Source organism: Mesoplodon bidens (genome assembly GCF_964165515.1).
Source record: "Mesoplodon bidens genome assembly, chromosome: 6".
NCBI classification, from domain to species: Eukaryota; Metazoa; Chordata; class Mammalia; order Artiodactyla; family Ziphiidae; genus Mesoplodon; species Mesoplodon bidens.
In genome coordinates, this window is record NC_138162.1 from 5,512,828 (window position 1) to 5,534,329 (window position 21,502).

General features: G+C 54.0%; 1 protein-coding gene across 1 annotated transcript in view; it reads right to left on the reverse strand.

The window, feature by feature from the left end:
- The window catches only part of LAMC3 (laminin subunit gamma 3), a gene marked incomplete at its 5' end in the record, with an annotated part of 62,533 nt that overhangs the window by 34,558 nt on the left and 6,473 nt on the right, over nucleotides 1–21,502 (reverse strand). The window contains 6 exons of the mRNA XM_081238068.1: nucleotides 1,406–1,504; nucleotides 2,743–2,860; nucleotides 2,940–3,128; nucleotides 5,857–6,023; nucleotides 9,413–9,543; nucleotides 13,782–14,086. Of these exons, the coding sequence (XP_081094194.1) occupies nucleotides 1,406–1,504; nucleotides 2,743–2,860; nucleotides 2,940–3,128; nucleotides 5,857–6,023; nucleotides 9,413–9,543; nucleotides 13,782–14,086 (1,009 nt within the window). The remainder of the gene's footprint in view (nucleotides 1–1,405; nucleotides 1,505–2,742; nucleotides 2,861–2,939; nucleotides 3,129–5,856; nucleotides 6,024–9,412; nucleotides 9,544–13,781; nucleotides 14,087–21,502) is intronic.

Consider the following 21,502-nt stretch of genomic DNA (forward strand, 5'->3'; position numbering starts at 1 on the left):
AATCCGATATTGTTGTTATTTATTTTGTTCCAGCTCTGGGAACTCTTTCAGGTTGGCGCTCATGTCCGTTTGACACGGGCCCCCATCCTGGTTTGGGGTTTTCTGGGTTTGTCTTTGTCTGGTTTTGTTTTTAAGCACTTCCCTGCTTTCTACAAGATGCTTCGGGCTCATCCTGTGTTTTCCCCACCCCAGCCCCAGAATCAGCCATTTCTCCCAGGAGCCCTGCAGAGGCCTTTTACAAACACATATTCCTGGTTTGCACCATGGGGGCTCCATTAGGGCCGACCCAGGTGGAGGAATCCAATTCATAAGAAGCTGCCAATTACCCCAAAGCTGGGCCAGCTCCAACGAACACATCTCACCAGCCCCCCCATCTCACAAACAGGTAAAGTGAGGCTCAGAGGAGGACCTCCTCAAGGTGTGAGGCAGTGGAGTACAGCTAGTGGGGTCTAGTCCCCCAACTCCACTCTGTCTCTTCAGCTTGAGGGGCCTTGGGGGAGGAAGACCCAGCAGGGAGTCTACCTCCCACTCCAGGACCCACAGGCCCTGCGTGGACAAGGTGAGAGTCAAGGCCGGGCTTCTTCCTGAACCAGTAGAGGCCCAACATAGTTTGGCAAGAGTAGAGTCCACAATATACGGCCGTGTCAGGTTCCCCACACACAGCCCATGGCCAGAGGATCAAAGAGGCCCTGGCACACCCCACGCTGGCTGCAAAGGCTGCAGAGGTTGGAGATGAAGCCAGGAAGAGGGGACAGTGTGCACCCACATGTGTCTGCCAGCCCATTGCCGGGGCTAGGAGGCCCCCTAAACACACGAAGGAGCAAGGGCAGGGAAAAGTCCTCTGCCTCGTTGAGCCTTAGAAGCTCCGTTTGTACCATGACAGGATGGCAAGGATGGCACACAAGCTTGAATCTCAGCTCAACTGGTGGGAGCTTCTTGGAGCAGGGCGTAGAGAAGGATTCTGAGATTACAGTAGAGCTTATGGTAAACTGCTGTGGTCCATTGGTGATGTCTGCCCTGGGTGTGAGATGGGAGGGTTGCGGTAGTGCTCTATTAGTGATGTCTGCCCTGAGTGTGAGATGGGAGGGTTGTGGTACGAGTACCATGTATCTGCTCTCCCTGGATTAGATGGTCTCTCCTATCCTTTCTAGCTCTTTCTTTTCAGGATTCTGAGCTGGGGAAAAAAGATGTATTTTCACAGCTTATGAACTCTCAGTGGTGGTGGGTCAAAGTATAAATGGTATTGTAAAGTCTTTAGATAACTTCCTGGGTGTCAGATCCATGGTGCTCCAGGAAGGGTGCCAGGTGGTGGGGTTGCCCACGTCTGGGAGGATGATGGCCCCTGCTCCTCCCACCACCACTGAGGTCACTTCCAGCAGGCTTATTACTGGATCGGTTCACTCACCTGTCACACAGGTTGCCTTCCACATTCTCTTTGCAGGGACAGCGGCCACTGCGGGGATCACAGGTGCCCAGGCTGCCATCGGGATTGCAGGTACAGGGTCTGCCAAAGAGAGAGGACAAGAGGAAAGCGTCCAACGAGCAGCTCCAGAGTGGGAATAGCCCACCCTCCTTGGAAGGAATCTCTCTATCCTTCCCCACGCCCGAGAGGAACAGGATGCAGGCTGACCCAAGAGCCTGTCTCCTGGCTCTACTGTTTCCACTGAGTGAAGGAAGTGACCCATCCACTCACCTGAACAGTGATCCATCTGCCTCCCCACCTGCTTATCCATCCATTTATCCATCCTTCCAACCACTGATCCATTTATCCATCCTTCCATCCTTCTATCCATCCCCCCCCCACACCTATTCACTTACCCATCCACGCATTTTCCATCCACCCAGCCATCCATCCATCCATCCATCCCCCATCTGATAAGACATGGTCCCTGTCCTCACAGAGCCTAGAGTCCAGTGAGGATGGACAGGCAGACAGGTAGATGCTGTACTTTGATACAAGCTAAGGGAGAGAATGTACAAGAAGAGGCTGTGGCAGCACCAGTGAGGGGTCTGGAGTGGGAACAAGGTGGGGAGTTGTACCTTGGCTGAAAATTAAAGAATGGGTAGGACTTTTTTCAGACACAGGCCGGGGAGAGGCAGGGAGTTGAGGGAGAAGAGAACGCTCCAGCGTAGGAGAAGAGGCACGGACAGAGGCCCAGAGGCCACAGAGACCCTGGGGAAGCATCCAAGTCCCCACCTAATGGCCAGTTTTATGCCTGAACGACTGAGTATTTTGAGAGAGATCTGAGACTCCCCAAACCTCCCCAGTGGCATTTCCACTGCCTTTCAAATATACAAGGAGACTGGTGCCATGAACCAAAGCCAAGGTCATTTAATAGTACTTCTGAATTTATGAGGGCTTTATTTTTTTTGGTCATTGCATATTTTCTCAATCAAGTCATAGTAAAGTGTTAGACCCTCTTCTGAGGTCCAGACCCCAGTAGCCCCTGCCCATCTCTGTCCCCCTGGATGCCCCACGAGCACTGCAGACTCAGCCTCTCCCCACCCTGTGCTCCCCTTGCCATGAATGGCCCCCCTTTGCCCAGGTGCCTGAGGCGGAACCCCAGGGGGTCAGGCTTCATCCCTTCTTCCTCTTCCGCTCCCGGGTAACCACCTTCTGCCAACTCTGCATTCCGAGGGGCTTGGGACTCTCCCTCCCACTTCCCATCATTCAGTCCAAATCCGCCGCCATGTGCCCCTGCTGGGTCATCTACATACACCCACTGTCCCCACTGCCCTCACCTGCAGCCGCCCTCACTGAGCGAGTGGAACCCGGGCAGGCAGCGGTCACACTTCCAGCCCGTCACCGTGGGCTTGCAGATGCAGGTGCCGGAGTCATTGCACTGGAGGTGCAGGGAGCCTGGGGAGGAAGGGCACAGGGCAGCAGGAGCCCGTGGTGGTGGGCGAGGGTGGGGGCCGGGGCAGTGTGGCCCACTCACCTGCTGGGTGGCAGTCACAGGGCTGGCACGGCATCTGTGGCTTCCAGCGATAGAAGTTCTCCCGGCAGCGCTCACAGTGTGGCCCGGCTGTGTGGTCACGGCAGCGGAGGCAACGCCCACCATGGCCCGAGCTGCGGAAGAGCTCCCGGTCAAACGTGCACTCCTCAGAGCGGCCGCTGCAATTGCAAGCTGTGGGCAGGAGGTGGGGGAGGGTGTGTGAGAGAGGCCGTGGCACATGGTAGGAGGGGAGTATGGGCCAATCAGCTTCCTTGTGGTGAGTGAGCAGGCAGCTGGAGGAAGGGCAAGGATGGAGTTCAGGCCTGGCTTGATCAAGGATCTGGAGACCAGTCAATTGATCTTCCAAAACAGGACACTCTCGAGAACAAAGGGGGCACCATTAATAAGTATACCCACACACAGGACCCTCCCAGGCAAGCCAGGACGTAGAGTCACCTGGTCATGGATCACAGACTGGCTACCTTCTCGAGTGGCAGCGTGGCTCCCTCCAAGATCTCCTGTGGATCCTCTGAGCCATAAGAGTATGTGAATCTGATCCCCAGTGACCATGAGGTCACTCAGAAGCATGGAAAATACAAGTCACCTTTCATTCACTCGTAAATACATTTTTAAAAAAACATCTTTATTGGAGTATAATTGCTTTACAATGGTGTGTTAGTTTCTGCTTTATAACAAAGTGAATCAGCTATACATATACATATGTTCCCATATCTCTTCCCTCTTGCGTCTCCCTCCCTCCCACCCTCCCTATCCTACCCCTCTAGGTGGTCACAAAGCACCAAGCTGATCTCCCTGTGCCACGTGGCTGCTTCCCACTAGCTATCTATTTTACATTCGGTAGTGTATATATGTCCATGCCACTCTCTCACTTCGTCCCAGCTTACTCTCCCTACATTTTTAAAAAGTATGTACCAAAGGGACTTCCCTGGTGGCACAGTGGTTAAGAATCTGCCTGCCAATGCAGGGGACATGGGTTCGAGCCCTGGTCCGGGAAGATCCCATAAGCCACGGAGCAACTAAGCCCATGCACCACAACTACTGAGCCCACGTGCCACAACTACTGAAGCCTGCACACCTAGAGCCTGTGCTCCACAACAAGAGAAGCCACCGCAATGAGAAGCCCTCGCGCAGCAACGAAGACCCAATGCAGCCAAAAATAAATAAATAAATAAACAAAGTACATTCATGTTAAAAAAAAAAAGTATGTACCAAAGATCGGCTCCGTCTTGGCTCCCGTGGTGAGCCCAGCATGGTGTGGACCAGTGCCCGCACACATGGTCCCACTGTTTGATGGAGGTCAGATGCAGCAAGCAGGTGAAAATCCTGCAGGTGAAGGGCTGTGATGGGAGAAGCAGGGAGGCTCCGGGAGGTGAAAGGAGGGGCCTACAGCTGCCTTCCTGGAGGAAGTCACAGCTAAGTGGGACCTGAAGGGTGAGCAGGAAGGAAGTGTCCAGGCAGAGGAGGGGAGGAGAGGGAAGGGAGAGTCCCAGGCAGGAGGTGGCACAGGCAGAGAAGCAAGGTTCACCCAGCATGGCGTGGGAGGGTGGCATGTCATGTGATGGGCAGGGCAGAGGGTGGGGACGCTGTGCAGTTGTGATGGGACAGGGAGGGGCCCAGGGGCAGTTATGAGGTCAAGAGGTCAGCCAGGGCTTGATCCAGGGAGGCTGGGCAGCCAGCCATGGTCAGTGGACTTCACCTTGGAGCGAGGGGCTCCGTGGATGAATATAATCGCATCTGCACTTGAAAGTGCCTTCAGCTGGGCGGCAGGCGGGGTATGGGGGCTGGGAGAGCAGGGAGGTGGGGGCTTCAGATGCTCAGAGGAGGGGTGACCGGCCGGACCACAGGGTCGACCGTGTAGAAGGACACAGTCAGATGGGTTGGGGGGACGTGAATGCGGCTCAGGGGCTGCCTGGACGGGGGGGCGTGAGGGGTCAGGCACGAAACGCAGGTTCCAGGCTGGGAGGACAGAGATGCGACCTCAGGGGTGAGGACCTGACGGGAGAAGCAATCTGGCCTTTTGTGTCCCCACCATGGAGAGAGCCCCAGACTCAGAACGGGTGAGCCAGCCAGCTTCCTTGGCCCCGAGAGGACTTCCTGGTAGAGGCAGGCCAGCAAGGGCAGCAGGAACCCATTAGGGCCACAGTGGCCCCGGGAAGCTCCTGCAGACAGCACCCTGTTCCACGGAACAAGCCGTCCTCTCCCCACCCCAGCTCTACATGCCAGCAGCCCAAGCCCAGGAGCACAGTGGGTCCAGAGGCTGAGCCGTCAGGAGCGCCTGCACATGAAGACATGCCTCCTGCCAGCAGCAGAGCTAGGTGGAGTCTGGTGCCCAGCGACGACCAGCCACACATGGTAGCCCGGAGCAAGCCAGATGACTGTCAGAGGGCAGGGCTTGGGGACAGAGGGAAGCTGGAGGGGCACGCCAGGCTGGGAGGAGCCCCCCACCCCATGCGTGGCCCCCGTCCCTGGAAAAAGTATGATGGCAACATCAGGCAGTGCCAGCCATGTCGCATGGGGGCCGGGGCAGCAGAGGGCTGCCTGGGGGCCTGCAGGAGAGGCTGGGTGGGCAGGTCAGCACCCCCAGGACCTGGGGTGACCTGGCTTTGATTGGCGGCTGTGGTTGGAGCAGTTGACACAAAGGAACAAGTTGGGGGTCCTTCTCAGCCCTCCTGCCACTCATGCCTCTACCTGGGGAGACTGGGTCTGAGGGGCTGCCCTGGGGGGTGAGGACGGAGGATCACGTGCCCCCTCCAGCGCCCCCTCAGCTCCTCCTCATACCTGCACAGGGTTTAGAGCCCCAAGCTGCGGCCAGGCCCCCCCAGGAGCAGCCCCGCTGCCAGGGATGGGGAGTGTGTCTCCTGGCCTGCACCCCCGGCCACCGAAGTCCCAGGACACTCACGCAGACACTCGCTGGCCGCCTCGGCTGTGCCCCGGGCCCACGGGCGGTCCCGGAAGAATGGCAGGCAGCGCTCGCAGTCCGTGCCCACGGTGTTGTGCTGGCATCGGCAGACCAGCCGGCCCTCCTCGTTGGGGCCACACTCGCTGGCGTGCCCGTTGCACTTGCACCTGGGAAAAGAACACGGGGGTGGGGGGTGTCCGGAAGCTGGGGGAGGTGCCGGCGGAGAAGGGGTTCATCACCAGGTAGCCCCTGCCTTCGGGTGAGCCCCTGATTTACTGCTCGGCTATGGAGCTTTACTGAACTCCTACTGTGTGCCCAGGGCAACAGGAACGGAACCGACCGCGCTGGGCTGTTCTGAGCTCTGTACGTGTGTAAACCCATCACATCTTCACAAGCCCACTATGATCCCCATTTAACAGATGGAGGACCCGAGACACAGAGAGGCCGCCCGAGGCCACCAGTTAGTGATGGTGACGTTCTCGATGCTGCTACTGAAGGCACCACAGCCAGGGGCCGAGGGGGACCCAGGAAGAAGTCATCTCAGTCTCCTGGCTAGAGGGTGGGCCAGCTCTCAGGGCAGGGGGTGGGAGGTGGAGGCAGCCAGGGAGGCGCCTCACGCCCCCTCCTCCTTCGTGTCTAAAGGGATGAGAAGGAGATGGCGCCTTACACAGGACAGCCCCCAACTCATCTCAAGACCCCAGTGAGCCTGTGCCTTGGAGGGCAGCCCTGGGCCTGCCCCGCCCCACCTCCTGCAGAGTCAGACAGGCGGAATCAGGTAGGAACAAAGGTGCTCAGGGGGGCACACAGCATGCTTGGCTGAGCCTGACCCGGTGGGGTCATCGCCCCCATCCCGGGTGGCCAGACTGAGGCACGCAGAGGATGGCCATGGCTCCTAGCTCCCAGCCTTCCTCTGTAGCAGCCCCCGACACAGCAATCAGCTCACATCCTCTCTCTGGAGTTTCAGCACTGCAGCACGAGGACCATAACTATCCACATTTCACAGATGAGGAAACTGAGGCTCAGACCATGAAGTGACGAATGCTACGTGGCAGAGCTAGAATCTGCACCCCGTTCTCTCCTACTCCACGCAGACCCCGAGCTCCTAGACACCCCTCTACGGCCACCTGGTGTCTCCCCATAAGCTATGTTCCATGCTCTGTCCTAAGTGGATGTTGAAGAACCTCTGACCACTGCCGGTACCCATGCTACTGGGGACACAGGGCTTGGGAAGGGCACTGTTTCCTCGCCAGGCCTCCCTGGCAGCTCAGGGTAGGCAGGGAATGCCCAGAACTTCTGGCAGGGGTGAGGCGGGCACCAGGCAGTCTTGGGAGACAGTGGTCACCCGTCTTGGGGCAAGGGACCACCCACGGCCCCAAGGGGATGTTGCAAACACTCCCTCCTCCACGAAGCCCTCTGATCCCAAGGGAAGAGTGAAATTCCTACAGGCCGTTGTGGGACACAGGCTGCCGGGCCACTGCCCCCCAGCCAGCTGCTGGCCTGAGGGTGGTTCGGCTCTGGCAGCTGGGGCCCAGATGTTCCCTGTCCCGAAGCCCCCTGATGGCAGACGCTGCAGCTCAGCGCCACCCACCATCCTTGGAGAGGCCCTGCTCCCGGGCCGTTTGACCTGAATCAAGTGTGGGAGTGGCGGGGAGGAGGAGAAGCAGAGGGGCCCTCACAGACACCCCCATTTCCCCTTCACTCCCGAGCGCCAGCCTCCAGAGGGTGCAGACACCCTGCGTGTAGGCAGTTGCGCCCGTGCTCCCTTCGCAGACATCTTCACCTCTCCGAACACCACCTAAACATCCTTGAATTTTGGAAGCCCCTTGCCCCCTACCCCCATGGGCCACCACTGCCACGTGCAGCTGACTTCCCACCCTAAATAGCTTTCGGATCCACACCTCTCCCATCCTACCACCATCTCTGCCCAACCAGCTTCTTCTCTCTCCTCTTATCTGCCCCCTTGCGATGTCAGGGCTTGGGGTGTCTTAGAAATCCGACCCTGTCACTACCCTGGCCAAATCCTCAGCAGCTTCCCACTGACTGCATAAACTTGGTCCATGGCCCCGACAATCTTCCGGCCGTCTCCACACCTCGTTCCAGCTGCAGAGCTGTTACCTCGTTCCTCAAGCTTGGGTCTCGGACATGCTGGCTCTTCCACCTGGGATGCTTGCCCTCACATCTCCAGCCTCGCCGGGTCCCCATCTGCAGGGTGGTCCCCCTGACCTCCTGCAGGGTGGTCCCCCTGACCTCCCGCAGGGTCCCCATCTGCAGGGTGGTCTCCCTGACTGTCAGCACACCCTGCCCTGGCTTCCTATCCTTGTTAATCTGGGGCATGCGACATGATTACCGGGGACTGAGCTGGTTACTGTCTGCCTGGGGCGGGAACACATCTGTCTCCTCTCTCCTTTCCAAGAAGGAGCCTGATGAGGGAGCGTTTACATTGAAGACATCGTTTGTGCCCGGAGGGCCCAGTACCAGGTGGCCACGTGTATACAGGATGGCCCCTGCTTCTTGGAGAGGCGAGATGCTTAAACTACAATGTGCACTGATCGAAGCTGGAGGAGTATGTAGGCCAGGGCCAGGGGTCCCGACGGGACAGCCCGACGCTCCTCACATGAGAAGGGGGCAGAAGTGCGGTGCCTCCTTCCTCGGTGACCTTTCTGGGTCACTGGCCGTGGGGCTTTGGAGTGGCCTGAACCGTTCGTACTGTTTGGAGATGCCTCAAAGCCTTATTAAACATGCTTGGGGGCTTCCCTGGTGGCGCAGTGGTTGAGAGTCCACCTGCCGATGCAGGGGACATGGGTTCGTGCCCTGGTCTGGGAGGATCCCACATGCCGCAGAGCGGCTGGGCCCGTGAGCCATGGCCGCTGAGCCTGCGCGTCCAGAGCCTGTGCTCCGCAACGGGAGAGGCCACAACAGTGAGAGGCCCGCGTACCGCAAAAAAAAAAACAAAAAAAAACGAAAACATGCTTGGGTCCCCAGGAAGCCCTACTCTACCCAAGTCTACCAGAAGATTTGGGGAAGAATGGGGTTGATGGGCTCCATCAGTTATAAGCTCATGAGTACTGATGAAAGAAGCTTTGAAAGCCTGGGGTCCCGCGCCTGCCTATGGACACTGTTAACCAGCTTCGTTTGGAGCCCCCATCCCACAGAATGGTGGTCCGACTGGAAATTTAAGCAGGTTCTACGTGTTAGACGGTGCACATGTGGCGGGAATGAATGTACTGTCAGATACAAAAAAAAAAAAAAAAAAAGGAAGAAAGAAAAGGGGACGGACCACCAGGCAGAGGGAACCACAGGTGCAAAGGGCTGGTGTGTCCCGCTGACGGCAGCGGAAACACAGCTGACATGGGAAAAGCAGCAGGAACGGGGCTGGGAGGCGGGAAGCAGGCGGGTCACAAAGGCCTCGACCGCCGGGCTCGGGAACCAGGCTCCTTCTCTTTTCCCCCCTGGAGCACCAGAAGTGGTTTCTTTACCCTCCACGGTAGCCACCGGGTGAGCCCACGTGGCAGCCACCCCGTCCAGCGTCCCGGCTGCTGCGCTGCTTCCCGCCTACCTGCCGCCCACAGAGAAGTCTGACACGGCGTAGTAGTAGGACCGCAGCACCTTGGGGTCCTTGAAGATGTCATCCCCAAACGTGTTGAGCCGGTCTAGGGAGATGAGGAGCTCGGTGCTGGTGACCCAGTCCTGGGGGACAAGGTGGAAGGGAAAGGGCGCCATCAGCAGGTTCCTGAGTGTCTGCCGGCATCTTCTGGGACACAGGGACAGGCCAAACACAGACAAATTCCGAGAACACTGCAGAAATAAGGAGCCTGTGCTTTTGGGTCACACCAACCTGGATGCCCGGCCCCTTCCTAACTGTGCAACTTTGGGGAATTTGCTCAATGTCTCAGAGCCTCCATTTCCCCATCTGTGAAATAGGACCAGGATTAATGTCGGCTCCAGGAGGGTGCTGGAGGAGGATGGCCAATGTCAGCAGCGGGGCACAGAGTCTGGCACATGGTGGAGGTGCTGGAGCAGCCCATCTAAAACCGTGTCACGCAGGTTACCTGACTCCTCAGCGGGACTGCACCCCTGTTCTACAGGGCAGCTGAGGGAAGATGCGTCCCAGTGCCCTGGCGTGGGGTGGGCCCTGGGTTTATAGGCTTCTCACGTTCTAAGGATCAGGCTCCCACAGACAAGGCACCTGCCCCAGGTGACATCTGTTCCACCAGAACATAGCCCCAAGAGGACAAGGACTCAGGGCCCCTGGTTCTCACAGCATCCCCAGCCCGGGCTCTGCCTAGCACACAGCAGGCACTCGATAAATACTTGCTGGTGGCGGAATGAGAGGCTTCCCCCTGGAAGAGCTGGTGGTGAAGTGGGGGAGAGCCCACGTGAAAGCTGACATTTTCATCTGCCTGCTGTTATAATCAGAGGTAGCCCCAGCTGAATGTTAATCAGCATTTTAATTCAGCCCAGCAGCTGCTGGTTTAGCAATCAGGCTCATCAGGACAGAAAATGAACTGGCAAAGTCTGACTTCTCACCCCAGCATGACTCAGGCCAGCGGGTCTCTCCGATCCCCTTGGGCTCAGCAACTCTTGAGCCCGTGGCCTGGGGTCCAGGGCCTCTGCCTGAGGATGCTTCAGCCAGGGAGGGGTCCAGAACCAGAAAGCTTCAGAGGGGACCTCAGCACTCAGCTGAGTTTGTAAACCTCCGGGGAGTCACTCCCTGAATCACTTCCCAAATGTCAGTGTGCATTCAGGGCTCAGGTTAAAATGCAGCTTCTGATCAGAGATGGGGCCTGAGACTCTGTATTTCCACACGTGCCCAGGGGGTACTGATGCTGCTGGTTGGTCCCTGAAGCAGCTGAGGAGCAAGGGGCTAAGGCCCGGGGTGGGAACCCAGCAGAGCACAACTGATGGTCTAAAAGTCTTTTCTTTCTCCAGAAAAAGTGCCCCTAGAGAACCCAAACCAGCTGATGTCCAAGCTGGAAGGTGCAGTAGCTGACGCTTATTGTGTGGTTACGGTTCAGGTCCTCACAATAACCCCACAGGGAGGTGTTATTCTTACCCATGTTTTACAGATGAGAAGACTGAGGATCAGCGAGGGTAAGTACTCGGCTTCCTAGTTGCACGGCTGGTGCACACGGAGCTGGGATTCGGGTCTATCTGACCCCAGGGTCCCAGCTTTCGCTACTAGGTAGCCTGCCTTCCTGCATCTACTCCAATGCCCTCATCATACTAATGGAGTCCAGAGGGCAATGACCTGCCCAAGGTCTCGGCCTGCAGTGACCCCTCTTTGGGTTCCTGCATCTGCTTTGCAGCCTATGACCTGCTCCATCAGTCTTGAAGACAATGGTGATAGGAACAGCATCAAAATCTCCCTGAGACACCAGGAAGGGAGCTGGGAGAGAGAAGGGGAATTTGTTCCCTTAGCCCAAATTGTACGGGTCGCTCCCTGATGCCTTAGAGGTAACTTTGGGGGAAAACCGGAGCCCCAATACACAGGGGCAAGGACCTTGTGCAACTTGCAGTGGCTCAGCTAAAACTACAAGTGGGCTCTTGGGTTGACTGTGGACAGACGTGGGAGCAAGGATGCAGTGTTAACAAGAAACGGCAGGCAGGAGCTTCATCTCCAAGCACCCCATGGAGGGTCAGCCTTCTCCCCAAGGTCCTGGGCCCCCACGGAGGACAGAGGGACCCAAGACACAGCAGCCGCAGGGGCACATCCTTTGTTACCCCACACCCCAAATGCTCCACGTCCTCAGAGGAAGCGCCACGCTGGGGGTGCCCAGAGGGGAGAGGAGGGGAGAGGTGGGGAGGGGGGCTTGGCTTTTTTGGTCCTTCTCTGACCTTCTCTGTCCTTCTTCTGCCTGGGGGCTGCAGGGGTCTCATTTCTGAAAAGGCTGTTTTTCCGTTAGGGACAGCATCCAGGACATAAGGGGCAACAAGTCAGGGGGCCCCTCTGTCAAGACAGCACAGATGCAGGCAGAGCAGGTGCCCAGCCCTTGTGCTTGTCTTCAGATGACCTTGGCCGATGTTTTCTAGTCTACAGAGCTTGGAGCCCCGTGGAGAAGAAATTGTCATTTTCAACAGGATCACATGATGATCACAAGTGAACGTTTTTAATGGGATAAGCAGGGCCTGGGCGTCTGGAGATGAGACTTTATGCCAGAAAGGATTAACCTTGCTTGGGAGAGTTCTGACCTTTGCCCCCCACTCTTGGGGGGTCACCTGCAAGCCCTCAGAATGTCCTGCTTGAAAAGAGGAACTTTGTCCAACTGGGGCCCTGGGCCACCCCAGATGGTCCATGCTGACAATGTGACTTATGGGGAGGGCTTGGGCCACACAGAATCAGCCTGCTCTCTGGAGGGGCTGGAGGTCAAGGTCAGCCATGGGCAGTCCGCCATGTGCATGTGGCTGACCCCCAATAAAAACCCTGGACTCCAAGGCACGGGTGAGCTTCCCTGGTTGGCAATGTCCTTGTCACATGCCGTTGCTGGGAGAAATCAGCACTGTCCCCACAACTCCACTAGGAGAGGACGCCCAGAAGCCCCATGCCTGGTCTTGCCTGGACCTGTCCCGTGTGCCTGTTCCCTTTGCTGGTTTCAGTCTGTATCCTTTCACTGTAATAAATCGTCACCATGAGTACAGCGGCTTTTCTGAGTTCTGTGAGTCCCTTCAGTGAATCACTGAAGCTGAGGGTGGTCTTGGGGACCTCAAGCCAGCTGACACCGTGTTTTCTTGTTCCCGACAGCCTGGGTGGGGCACAACCTCTTTCTGGGCCTCAGTGTCCCCTCCAGAAACAAACGGGATTCTAATCCCAGCCCCCTCATTATCCCAGACAGGCAAAGGAAATGCTCTGAACATGTCGAGGGAAGAAGATAGCAGTTTTTCTCGGCAGAGGTCTGTCGGAACGCAGGGAAGTGGGCTAGAGGGCCGTCCAATGCCCCGAAACATCAAACAGACCACCACATCCACAGATGAACCGTCACTGACGCACAGAAATGTGGACGTGCGTGGGTGCTTATACGGGTAGGGCCACAAAGCTGAGTAGACCCAGGTGGGCAGGATGAGGGCCCTGTATGGATGCACACAGCCACAAGCCTGCCGTGCTCTCTGCCACGAGGATGAGACAGGTGAGCTACCACGAACTCATCTTCAAAGCGTGAATGAGCATCTCTTCTAGGACACGCACTGTGCTGGTCACTTTATAGTTGGCTGTCCAACGTGGCAGCTGCTGGCCCCATGTGGCTATTTAAACTTCATTAAAATGAAATAAAAATGAAAATTCAATTCCTCAGTCGTGCTAGTCACATTTCATGTGTTCTACAGACACACAGGTGGCTTGTGGCTACCATACCGGAGGGTGCTGCTAGGGATCATTTCTGTCGCTGCAGGAAGTTCTGTTGGATATGGCTCTGCCTGACAGCACAGATCCCAGGACTCTAAGACTCCAAACTCACGTTCTTTTCGTGTTTTCCCTTTTAGCCCTGTCACAGCCCTTGGAGACACACAGGGCAGGCAACGCCATCCATCACAGAGGGAGGAAGCGGAGCTCCCAGCAGGGAGTTCTAGCAGAAGCTCCAGCCAGGAGTCAGGACCCTCAGGGTCTGTGCTGGGCCCTTCCACCAACCCACATGTGCCCTTGGGAAGTCCTTTCCCCACTCCGGGCCTCAGTTTCCACACCTGCCTAAGGAAGGGGTCAGATGAGTTGGTGGCTGTCACAGGGCACCCTCTTCCATCTATTTCATTATCAGTCATCCACAAAAGATTCAGATACAACAAAAGCTTCTGTTGTTTCATATCTGAAAACCATGGGAGCTCTCACAGTCCCCTGTGTTGTCCTGCCCTTTTAGACTTCCCTGTGGTCCCCTGGACCCGAGTGTCCAGCCCAGCCCCTGCCCCAACCCTGCCCCCACCCAGCCCCACTCCTCTCTGACCTGCAACACGGGGCTCTCCTCAAAGTTGTAGGCACTGGGCCGGCCCTCCAGGGTGGAGAAGGCCACGTTGCCCCCGCTCAGCGGGGAGATGTCGCTGAACTCGGAGGTGCACAAGGCCACGCGCTCGTCCTCGCCGGGGCGCAGGTACTGGCCCTCGGGCTTGCCGTAGGTCATCTGGCAGGAGGCGCTGTAGTACTGGTAAGGCTCCCAGGGACCGCCGGCCTGGGTGCGCTTGTAGATGGCGAAGCTCTCAGGGCGGCTGGTATGGAACTTCAGCCGCACGTAGGTGATCTCGTAAGCTTTCCCTGCAGTGGGAAGACGTGGACCCATTTTACAGAAGGGAAGGGAGCGTCAGAATCCTGGTCCAGGGAGAGCAGAACGGCTGTGCTGTGTATACTATCTTGGATGGATCGTTAGAGGCTGCCTGGAGCACCGTGCTGGGTGTGCCATGATTAATTAGTGATGCCTGTCAAGGACACAGGAGGGGACAATGCTGGCATGCTTCCCAAGTACCTGCCATCCCTTAACTAGGCCCGTTTGTCTCCCTGCACAGGAATCTGCAGTGTAACACCCCTGACAGGCAGCCATCTCTTTTTGCTCAACTATCTCCAGCAATGGGATGTTGCCACATCCTGAAGAAGCCTGCTCTACCATTAGAAAGTCATTTCTTTTACTACACTCCAACAAAACCAAACCTTCCACCTGTGCCTTTTGGTCTCATTCCCTCCCAGTGATTTTAGACCCCTGGAGTCTGGAGACATGCCTGTTTCAAGCCCCCCCCCAATCCTAACACAATCCCCCCTGAACCCCTCTCTTTCTCCTGCTTCCATCTAACTTCCGTTTGATCCAAAGTTCTTAAGAGAAGTCTGTATCTGTTGGCCCCATGGTCTCATCTCCCAATTTAACCCTCAGTCCACTGCAATTCAGCTTCTCTGGACCACTCAGTAGAAACTGCTCTTGCAAAGCCTCCTCACCAAGAGCCCCTTGTGGTCACAGCCAGGGGACCACGCCTTGCCTTACTTCCTGGGCCATGGATCGTCCCTGTTACTTGGAAGCCCCCTCCCCAGGCCTCCGTGCAGCCCACACTCCTGGCCCTGCCTCCTGGGTCTTGCTCCTGGGCTGCTCCTTCCAGCCCACCCTGGGTCCCCTCCTCGGCCCCCTCTGCTCAATCCCTCCTCTCCCAGTGGCCTCTCCATCGGCTTTAGTCCTGCTCCCCTCCCCCACCCCGCTGACATCAAGATGTGGGATCTTCAGGTCTGCCCAGCTGCCACCTTTATGCCGTAGGAGCGCTCACAATGGCTCCAGATCCACCACCGTTACTCAGAGCTGGGAGGCCGGGATGGGAAGGGACATGTGGCTGGGGAGCAGGGCGGGTGGGGAGGACAGCCGCCTACATCCTCATCTGCCCCGACAGGTGTCAGCAAGCAATGCCTAAGAACAGAAAAACCGATGGACTAATGAACGAATGAATGGCCGACAGAGGGAGCCCTCCCACTCCCCAGAGCAGCACAGAACTTCTCTACACCCCTTTCCCACATCTGCTTTCTTCCCTCTGGCTGTTCTGCCCGGGTCCCAGATACCCCAGGAGGCCTTTCCCGTTGCTGCCACCCCTGTCACTGTCCACAGTCTTCCTTATGCACTGAGGAGAAGTCACTTCAATCCTCTGTTTAAACATCTTGGCCCAAAGTGAGAGCTAAATCTATAAAACTCTTAGAAGAAAATATAGGAGTAAGTCTTCATGACCTGGGTTAGGCAAAGCCTTCTTAGATGTGACACCAAAAGCACAACTGACAAAGGAAAAAAACAGATGAATTGAACTTCATCAAAATCAAAAAGTTTGTGCTTCTAAAGACACCACTGAGAAAAATGAAAAGCCAACCCACAGAATAGGAGAAAATATTTGCAAAGCATTATATCTGTTAAGGGATTTATCTAGACTATTTAAAGAATTCTTACAACTCAAAAATAAAAAGACAGATAACCCGGGAATTCCCTGGAGGTCCAGTGGTTAAGACACCTCGCTTTCACTGCAGGGGGCACGGGTTCAATCCCTGGTCGGGGAACTAAGATCTCACAAGCTGTGCAGCGCAGCCAAAAAAAAAAAACAACAACAAAAAAACACACAGATAACCCAATTTAAAAATGGAAAACAGAAAAAAGGATCTACATAGGCATTTCTCCAAAAAAGATATATCAATGGTCAATGAGCACATGAGAAGATGCCCAACATCATTAGCCAGACCAAAAACCACAATGAGATACCACCTCACTCCCTTAAGATGGATATAATAAAAGAGACAGACAAAAATAAGTGTTGGCAAGGAGGTGGAGAAATCAGAAGCCTCGTACACAGCTGGTGAAGATGTAAAATGGTGCAGTTGCTTTGGAAAGCAGTCTGGTGGTTTCTCAAAATGTTAAACATAGAGTTACCACATGACTCAGCAATCTCACTCCTAGGCGTGTACCCAAGCGAAATGAAAACATATGTCCTCACAAAAACTTGTACACCAACGTTCAGAGCAGCAGTACTCATAAAATCCAAAGAATGGAAACAACTCAAATGTTCGTCAACAGATAAATGAATAAATAAAATGTGGTATATCATACAAAGGAATATTACTTGGCAAGAAAAAGGAATAAAGTACTGACACATGCTACAATGTAGATGAACCTTGAAAATATTGTGATAAATAAAAGAAGCTAATCCCAAAGACTATATAATGTATGATTTCACCTATATTAAATGTCCTGAATAGGCAAATCCGGAAAGACAGAAAGTAGATTAGTGGTTTTCAGGGCCTGGGGTGTTAGGTGAATACTTGGCAGGGGGAGGTGACCGCTAATGGGCACAGGGTTTCTTTGGAGGTGATAAAAATGTTCAAAAATGGATTGTGGTGATGGGTATACAATTCTATGAATAATACTAAAAAGCACTGAATTGTGTGCTTGAATTGGGTGAATTGTAAATTATATCTCCATAAAGCTGTTACATATATTTTTAAAAATTGGTCCTCACATCCATTAGGATGGCTATTATTTTTTTAAAAAACAGATAACAGGGACTTCCTTGGTGGTCCAGTGGTTAAGACTCCATGCTCCCAATGCAGGGGGCCTGGGTTCAATCCGTGGTCGAGGAACTAGATCCCACATGCATGCCGCAACTAAGACGTGGCACAGCCAAAATAAATAAATTAAATAAATAAATAAAAATATTTTAAAAAATCAGAAAACAATAACAAGCATTGGTGAGGATGTGGAAAAGTTGGAACCCTTGTGCACCATTAGTAGGAGTGTAAAATGGTGCATTTGCTTTGGAAAACAGTTTGGCGGTTCCACAAAAAATTAAAAATAGACTTACCATATGATCCAGCAATTCCACTACTGAGTATAGACCCCAGAGTATTGAAAGCAGGGTCTTGAAGAAATATTTGGACACACATGTTCATAGCAGCATTACACACAATAGCCAAGATGTAGAAGCAACCCATGTGTCCATCAACAGATGACAAATAAACAAAATGTGGTCCAGGGACTTCCCTGGTGGTGCAGTGGTTAGGAATCCGCCTGCCAATGCAGAGGACACGGGTTCGAGCCCTGGTCCAGGAAGATCCCACATGCCGTGGAGCAGCTAAGCCCGTGTGCCACAACTACTGAGCTTGCGCTCTAGAGCCCGCGAACCACAACTACTGAGCCTTTGTGCCACAACTAAAGAAAGCCTGCACACAGCAACGAAGACCCAACGCAGTCAAAAATAAATAAATTAATTAAAAAACAAAATGTGGTCCATCCACCCAGCGAAATAGTATTCAGCCTTAAAAAGGAAGGAAATTCTGACACATGCTACAACATGGATGAACCCTGAGGACATTATGTGAAGCAAATTAGGTCAGTCATCAAAAGACAAATACTATATGATTCCACTTATATGAAGCCCCTAGAGGAGTCGAATTTATAGAGACAGAAAGTAGAATGGTGGGTGAGGGAAGAGAGCAATAGTATTTAATGGGGACAGAGTTTCAGTTTAGGAAGATGAAAAAATTCTGTGGGTGGATGGTGGTGAACATACAACAATAATACAACAATGTGAATATACTTAATACCAGTGAACTGTACACTTAAAAATGGTTAAGGTAATAAATTTTATGTTATGTGTATTTTACCACAATAAAAGAAAAAACTGGGGCAAAAGTATACATATTGGCCCCTTGGGAATGCAGTGTGGTGACACACATGAAGGGCCATAAAAATACTCCTGGCCTTTGGTGAAAAAAAAAAAAATCCCACTTCTGGGAATTCGAACAAGGCATGGAACCTAAATCAAGAAGTTCATCAAGGAATCTTTTTATAATAGGGGAAAAAAATGGAACCATAAGGATTCAATAAATTGTAGGGATAAACTCACAGGATGATTGAAACCACTGAAACAGCTGACAATGAGTTTATATTACATGGGAAAGTGAAAACGTTGAATGAAAAAAAAAAAGACAAACGACCTTACGTTTAGAATCATCAGATGATATTTAAAAATCCCTAAAGAACAAGCAGAAAAGAAAGACATCGAACGCATAAGCGTGACTGTCCTCAGGGCAGAGGACCCAGTGACTTTTCTTCCCTTTTCAAGTGTTTTACATTTTCCCAATTTTTTCTCACAAAGTTTGTTCTAATTAAAAAACTGGAGAAAACACAAATTAAAAAAAAATTTAAAAAGCAACCGCCTTGCCATGTTCTGTTTTAAGACGTTTTTCAAAGTTACATTGCAGCACAGCCTGGCACTGTCACTCCAAGCCCCTTAAAAGAAAGCATGTGTTGCCAATGGAGCCAGTGTCTGGGGCGGCCGCTTCTGTCCTGAGCAGGCGTCAGACCTCGGAACCAGGTGAGGACTTGCCCCAGGTCCGCGTTCACGAAAGGATGCTGTGTGGAGGTCGCCGTGGGTCCACAGGCCTAGATTCTTCTGTAAACATCTAGCAGCCAGACACCTCTCAGGAGGGGAACTTGGAGCCACTTAAAAGGTAGCTGGCAGCTAGAAGTGCGATTGGAAAAAGGCAGCCACCGGGATTTCATGCAAATGAGCAACATCACACACTAGGAAACATCGCGGCTTTTCCCCTTCCTTGCCAAGCCAGGAGGTGAGAGAAGATGCAGGAACATCACAGAGGCACGGCAGGGACTTTCTGTTACAAGAGTTAACAGAAAGGGGCTTCCCTGGTGGCGCAGTGGTTGAGAGTCCGCCTGCCGATGCAGGGGACGCGGGTTCGTGCCCCGGTCCGGGAGGATCCCACATGCCGCGGAGCGGCTAGGCCCGTGAGCCATGGCCGCTGAGCCTGCGTGTCCGGAGCCTGTGCTCCGCAATGGGAGAGGCCACAGCAGTGAGAGGCCCGTGTACCGCGAAAAAAAAAAAAAAAAAAAAGAGTTAACAGAAGGGTTAAGAGTTAATTAGAAGGGCTAAGAAAGCAACTTAATCCCTGCTTTGCGATGAAAAAGTTTCTGCCAAAGGCAACCCGAAGAAGGAACTGGCCCTGAGATCTTCTAAACGGTGACAAGAATTAAATTTGCAACCTCAACCCAGACCCTTGCAAGCTCCAGGGGCCAATGAGGCTTCAGGGTGATTGAGACAGGTGTGCTCCCATCAAAAAAGCTGGGCCAAAGCGTCATCCTCACCTGTTAACTGCGGAGTGACACTGCTTGGGACCACATGGATCTCAACTCCCAGCCACCCAATATGCTGTTCCCTCTGCCTGGAACGCTGTTCCCTCCTCTCCTCACCTGGCTGGCTTCCATGCATCCCTGCTCATCCCACTGGTTTAGCAGACTGCTCAAATGCCCCAGCCTGAGTCCTGCGTGGAACACCTTTCTCCCGCCTTCCCTGATGGCTACTCATCCCTGGAGCTGTGGGTTTGGGTGCCTCACTGATGCTCCCCAGCTGCCCTGAGCCTCTTCATCCTGTTCTGTAAAGACCTGCTCATCCCTCCCACTAGTCTGTGCCCTCCTTGGGACGGGCCAGTGAATCCTTAGAGCTGAGCACAGTGCCTGGTACACAGTAGGTGCTCCATAAATGCTTGACAGATGAAGCATGATTTGTACCTTCAAGGAGGTTATAATCCAGTGAACAAGTTGAGACAGGCAGGCCTGACAACATGACTGAGGCTGTCACAGGGTTCTGCCAATCACGACCCCCCCGAATGAGTCTGTTTAACAACAGCCAGCATTTAGTGAGCACCTACTATGTGCCAGGCACCTTGTTAAGTGCTCTATGTACACTCTATCTCAGAGACCCCCAATCAGTTCCATAACCGTGCACATCTTACTAACAAGGAACCCGAGGTTCAGGCAGGAGAAAGGGTCTCGCACAAGGTCACGTAGAAAACAGCTGAGTCTCTACTCAACTACAGGCTTGTCTGCCCCCAAGTTGGCGAACCAGCCACCCCTCCATTCAATGCTCAGAGAGAAAGGGCTGCCCAGGAAGGAGGTGCCAGTGCCCATGAAAACTGCAGAGGTCGCCCAAGCCAGCACCAGGAGCACCAAGCCATGTCCTCCCCAGCCAGCTGGGACATAAAGCCCAACAGGAATGACACCAGGGCGGTCATAAAAGCAGGCTGGCCCACATCCGGCACTGCCGAGCAGAATGAGCTCCGAAGGAGAGGCTTATTTTGGGAAAATGGAAACAAAACAAAGCCCTTTAATTGGAGCCATCTGGGGAGCAGTGGCCTGGGGATGGGGCTGGAGGGGACAGGGTGGGGAGCTGAGCGGAAATGCCTGGGCGAGGCTGCCCTGCCCACTGTGGGCATGAGAACCAGGTGGGGAGAGCCGCTCCCAGCCTGCAGGAGGCATCACAGCAGGGCTCCTCCGCCCTAGCATCTGGCCATCCACTGTTCTCGACTTCCTCTCCCACCCTAGCTCTTGGCAATTTGGGGCTCACTGAATCCCTGTGAAGAGCTGGGGAATCCCTGTGACCACAATGCCAGACACCATGAGAACCTGGCTGAATCAGAGCTAGGCCCACAACAGTTCCCTCAACTTTGGGCCAAGAGTCTAACTCCCAAATATGGATCAAGATTGTCAAGCCTATTGTCTAACCTGGGGAGAGTGAACAGATTTCCTCTGATTGATTATTGCCTAGGGCTTTGTGTTAAGAAGGATTCTGAGGTCCAGTCTGAATGGAGCCATGACTGAAATGTACGAACTACACGTCTGCAAAGAGAGGTGTCAGGGCATTTAAGACCATTGCAATCAATCAGGGAACAGATGAGGGGCTGAGAGGGAATGATGGAGAGGAAGGCAAAGACAAGGAACATTCCAGAGAATGATCTAGTGACCTGGCGGATGCTGAAGTCAAAGGGTGAGGAGGGAAGAATTGCAGCGGATTCCTGAGTTCCTTGCTCTGGTGCATGGAGAGACAAGGGGGAAGGAAGAAGGCTGCCTTTACTTTTTAATGTTAAATATATATATAACATAAAATTTACCATCTTAATCATTTTTAAGCATATGGATCACTGGTATTAAGCACAATCACGCTGTTGTGCAACTGTGGCCACCATCCATCTTCAGAACGTTTTCATCTTCCCAAACTGAAACTCCATACCCATTAAACACTAACTTCCCGGGCTTCCCTGGTGGCGCAGTGGTTGAGAGTCCGTCTGCCGATGCAGAGGACACGGGTTCGTGCCCCGGTCCGGGAGGATCCCACATGCCGCGGAGTGGCTGGGCCCGTGAGCCGTGGCCGC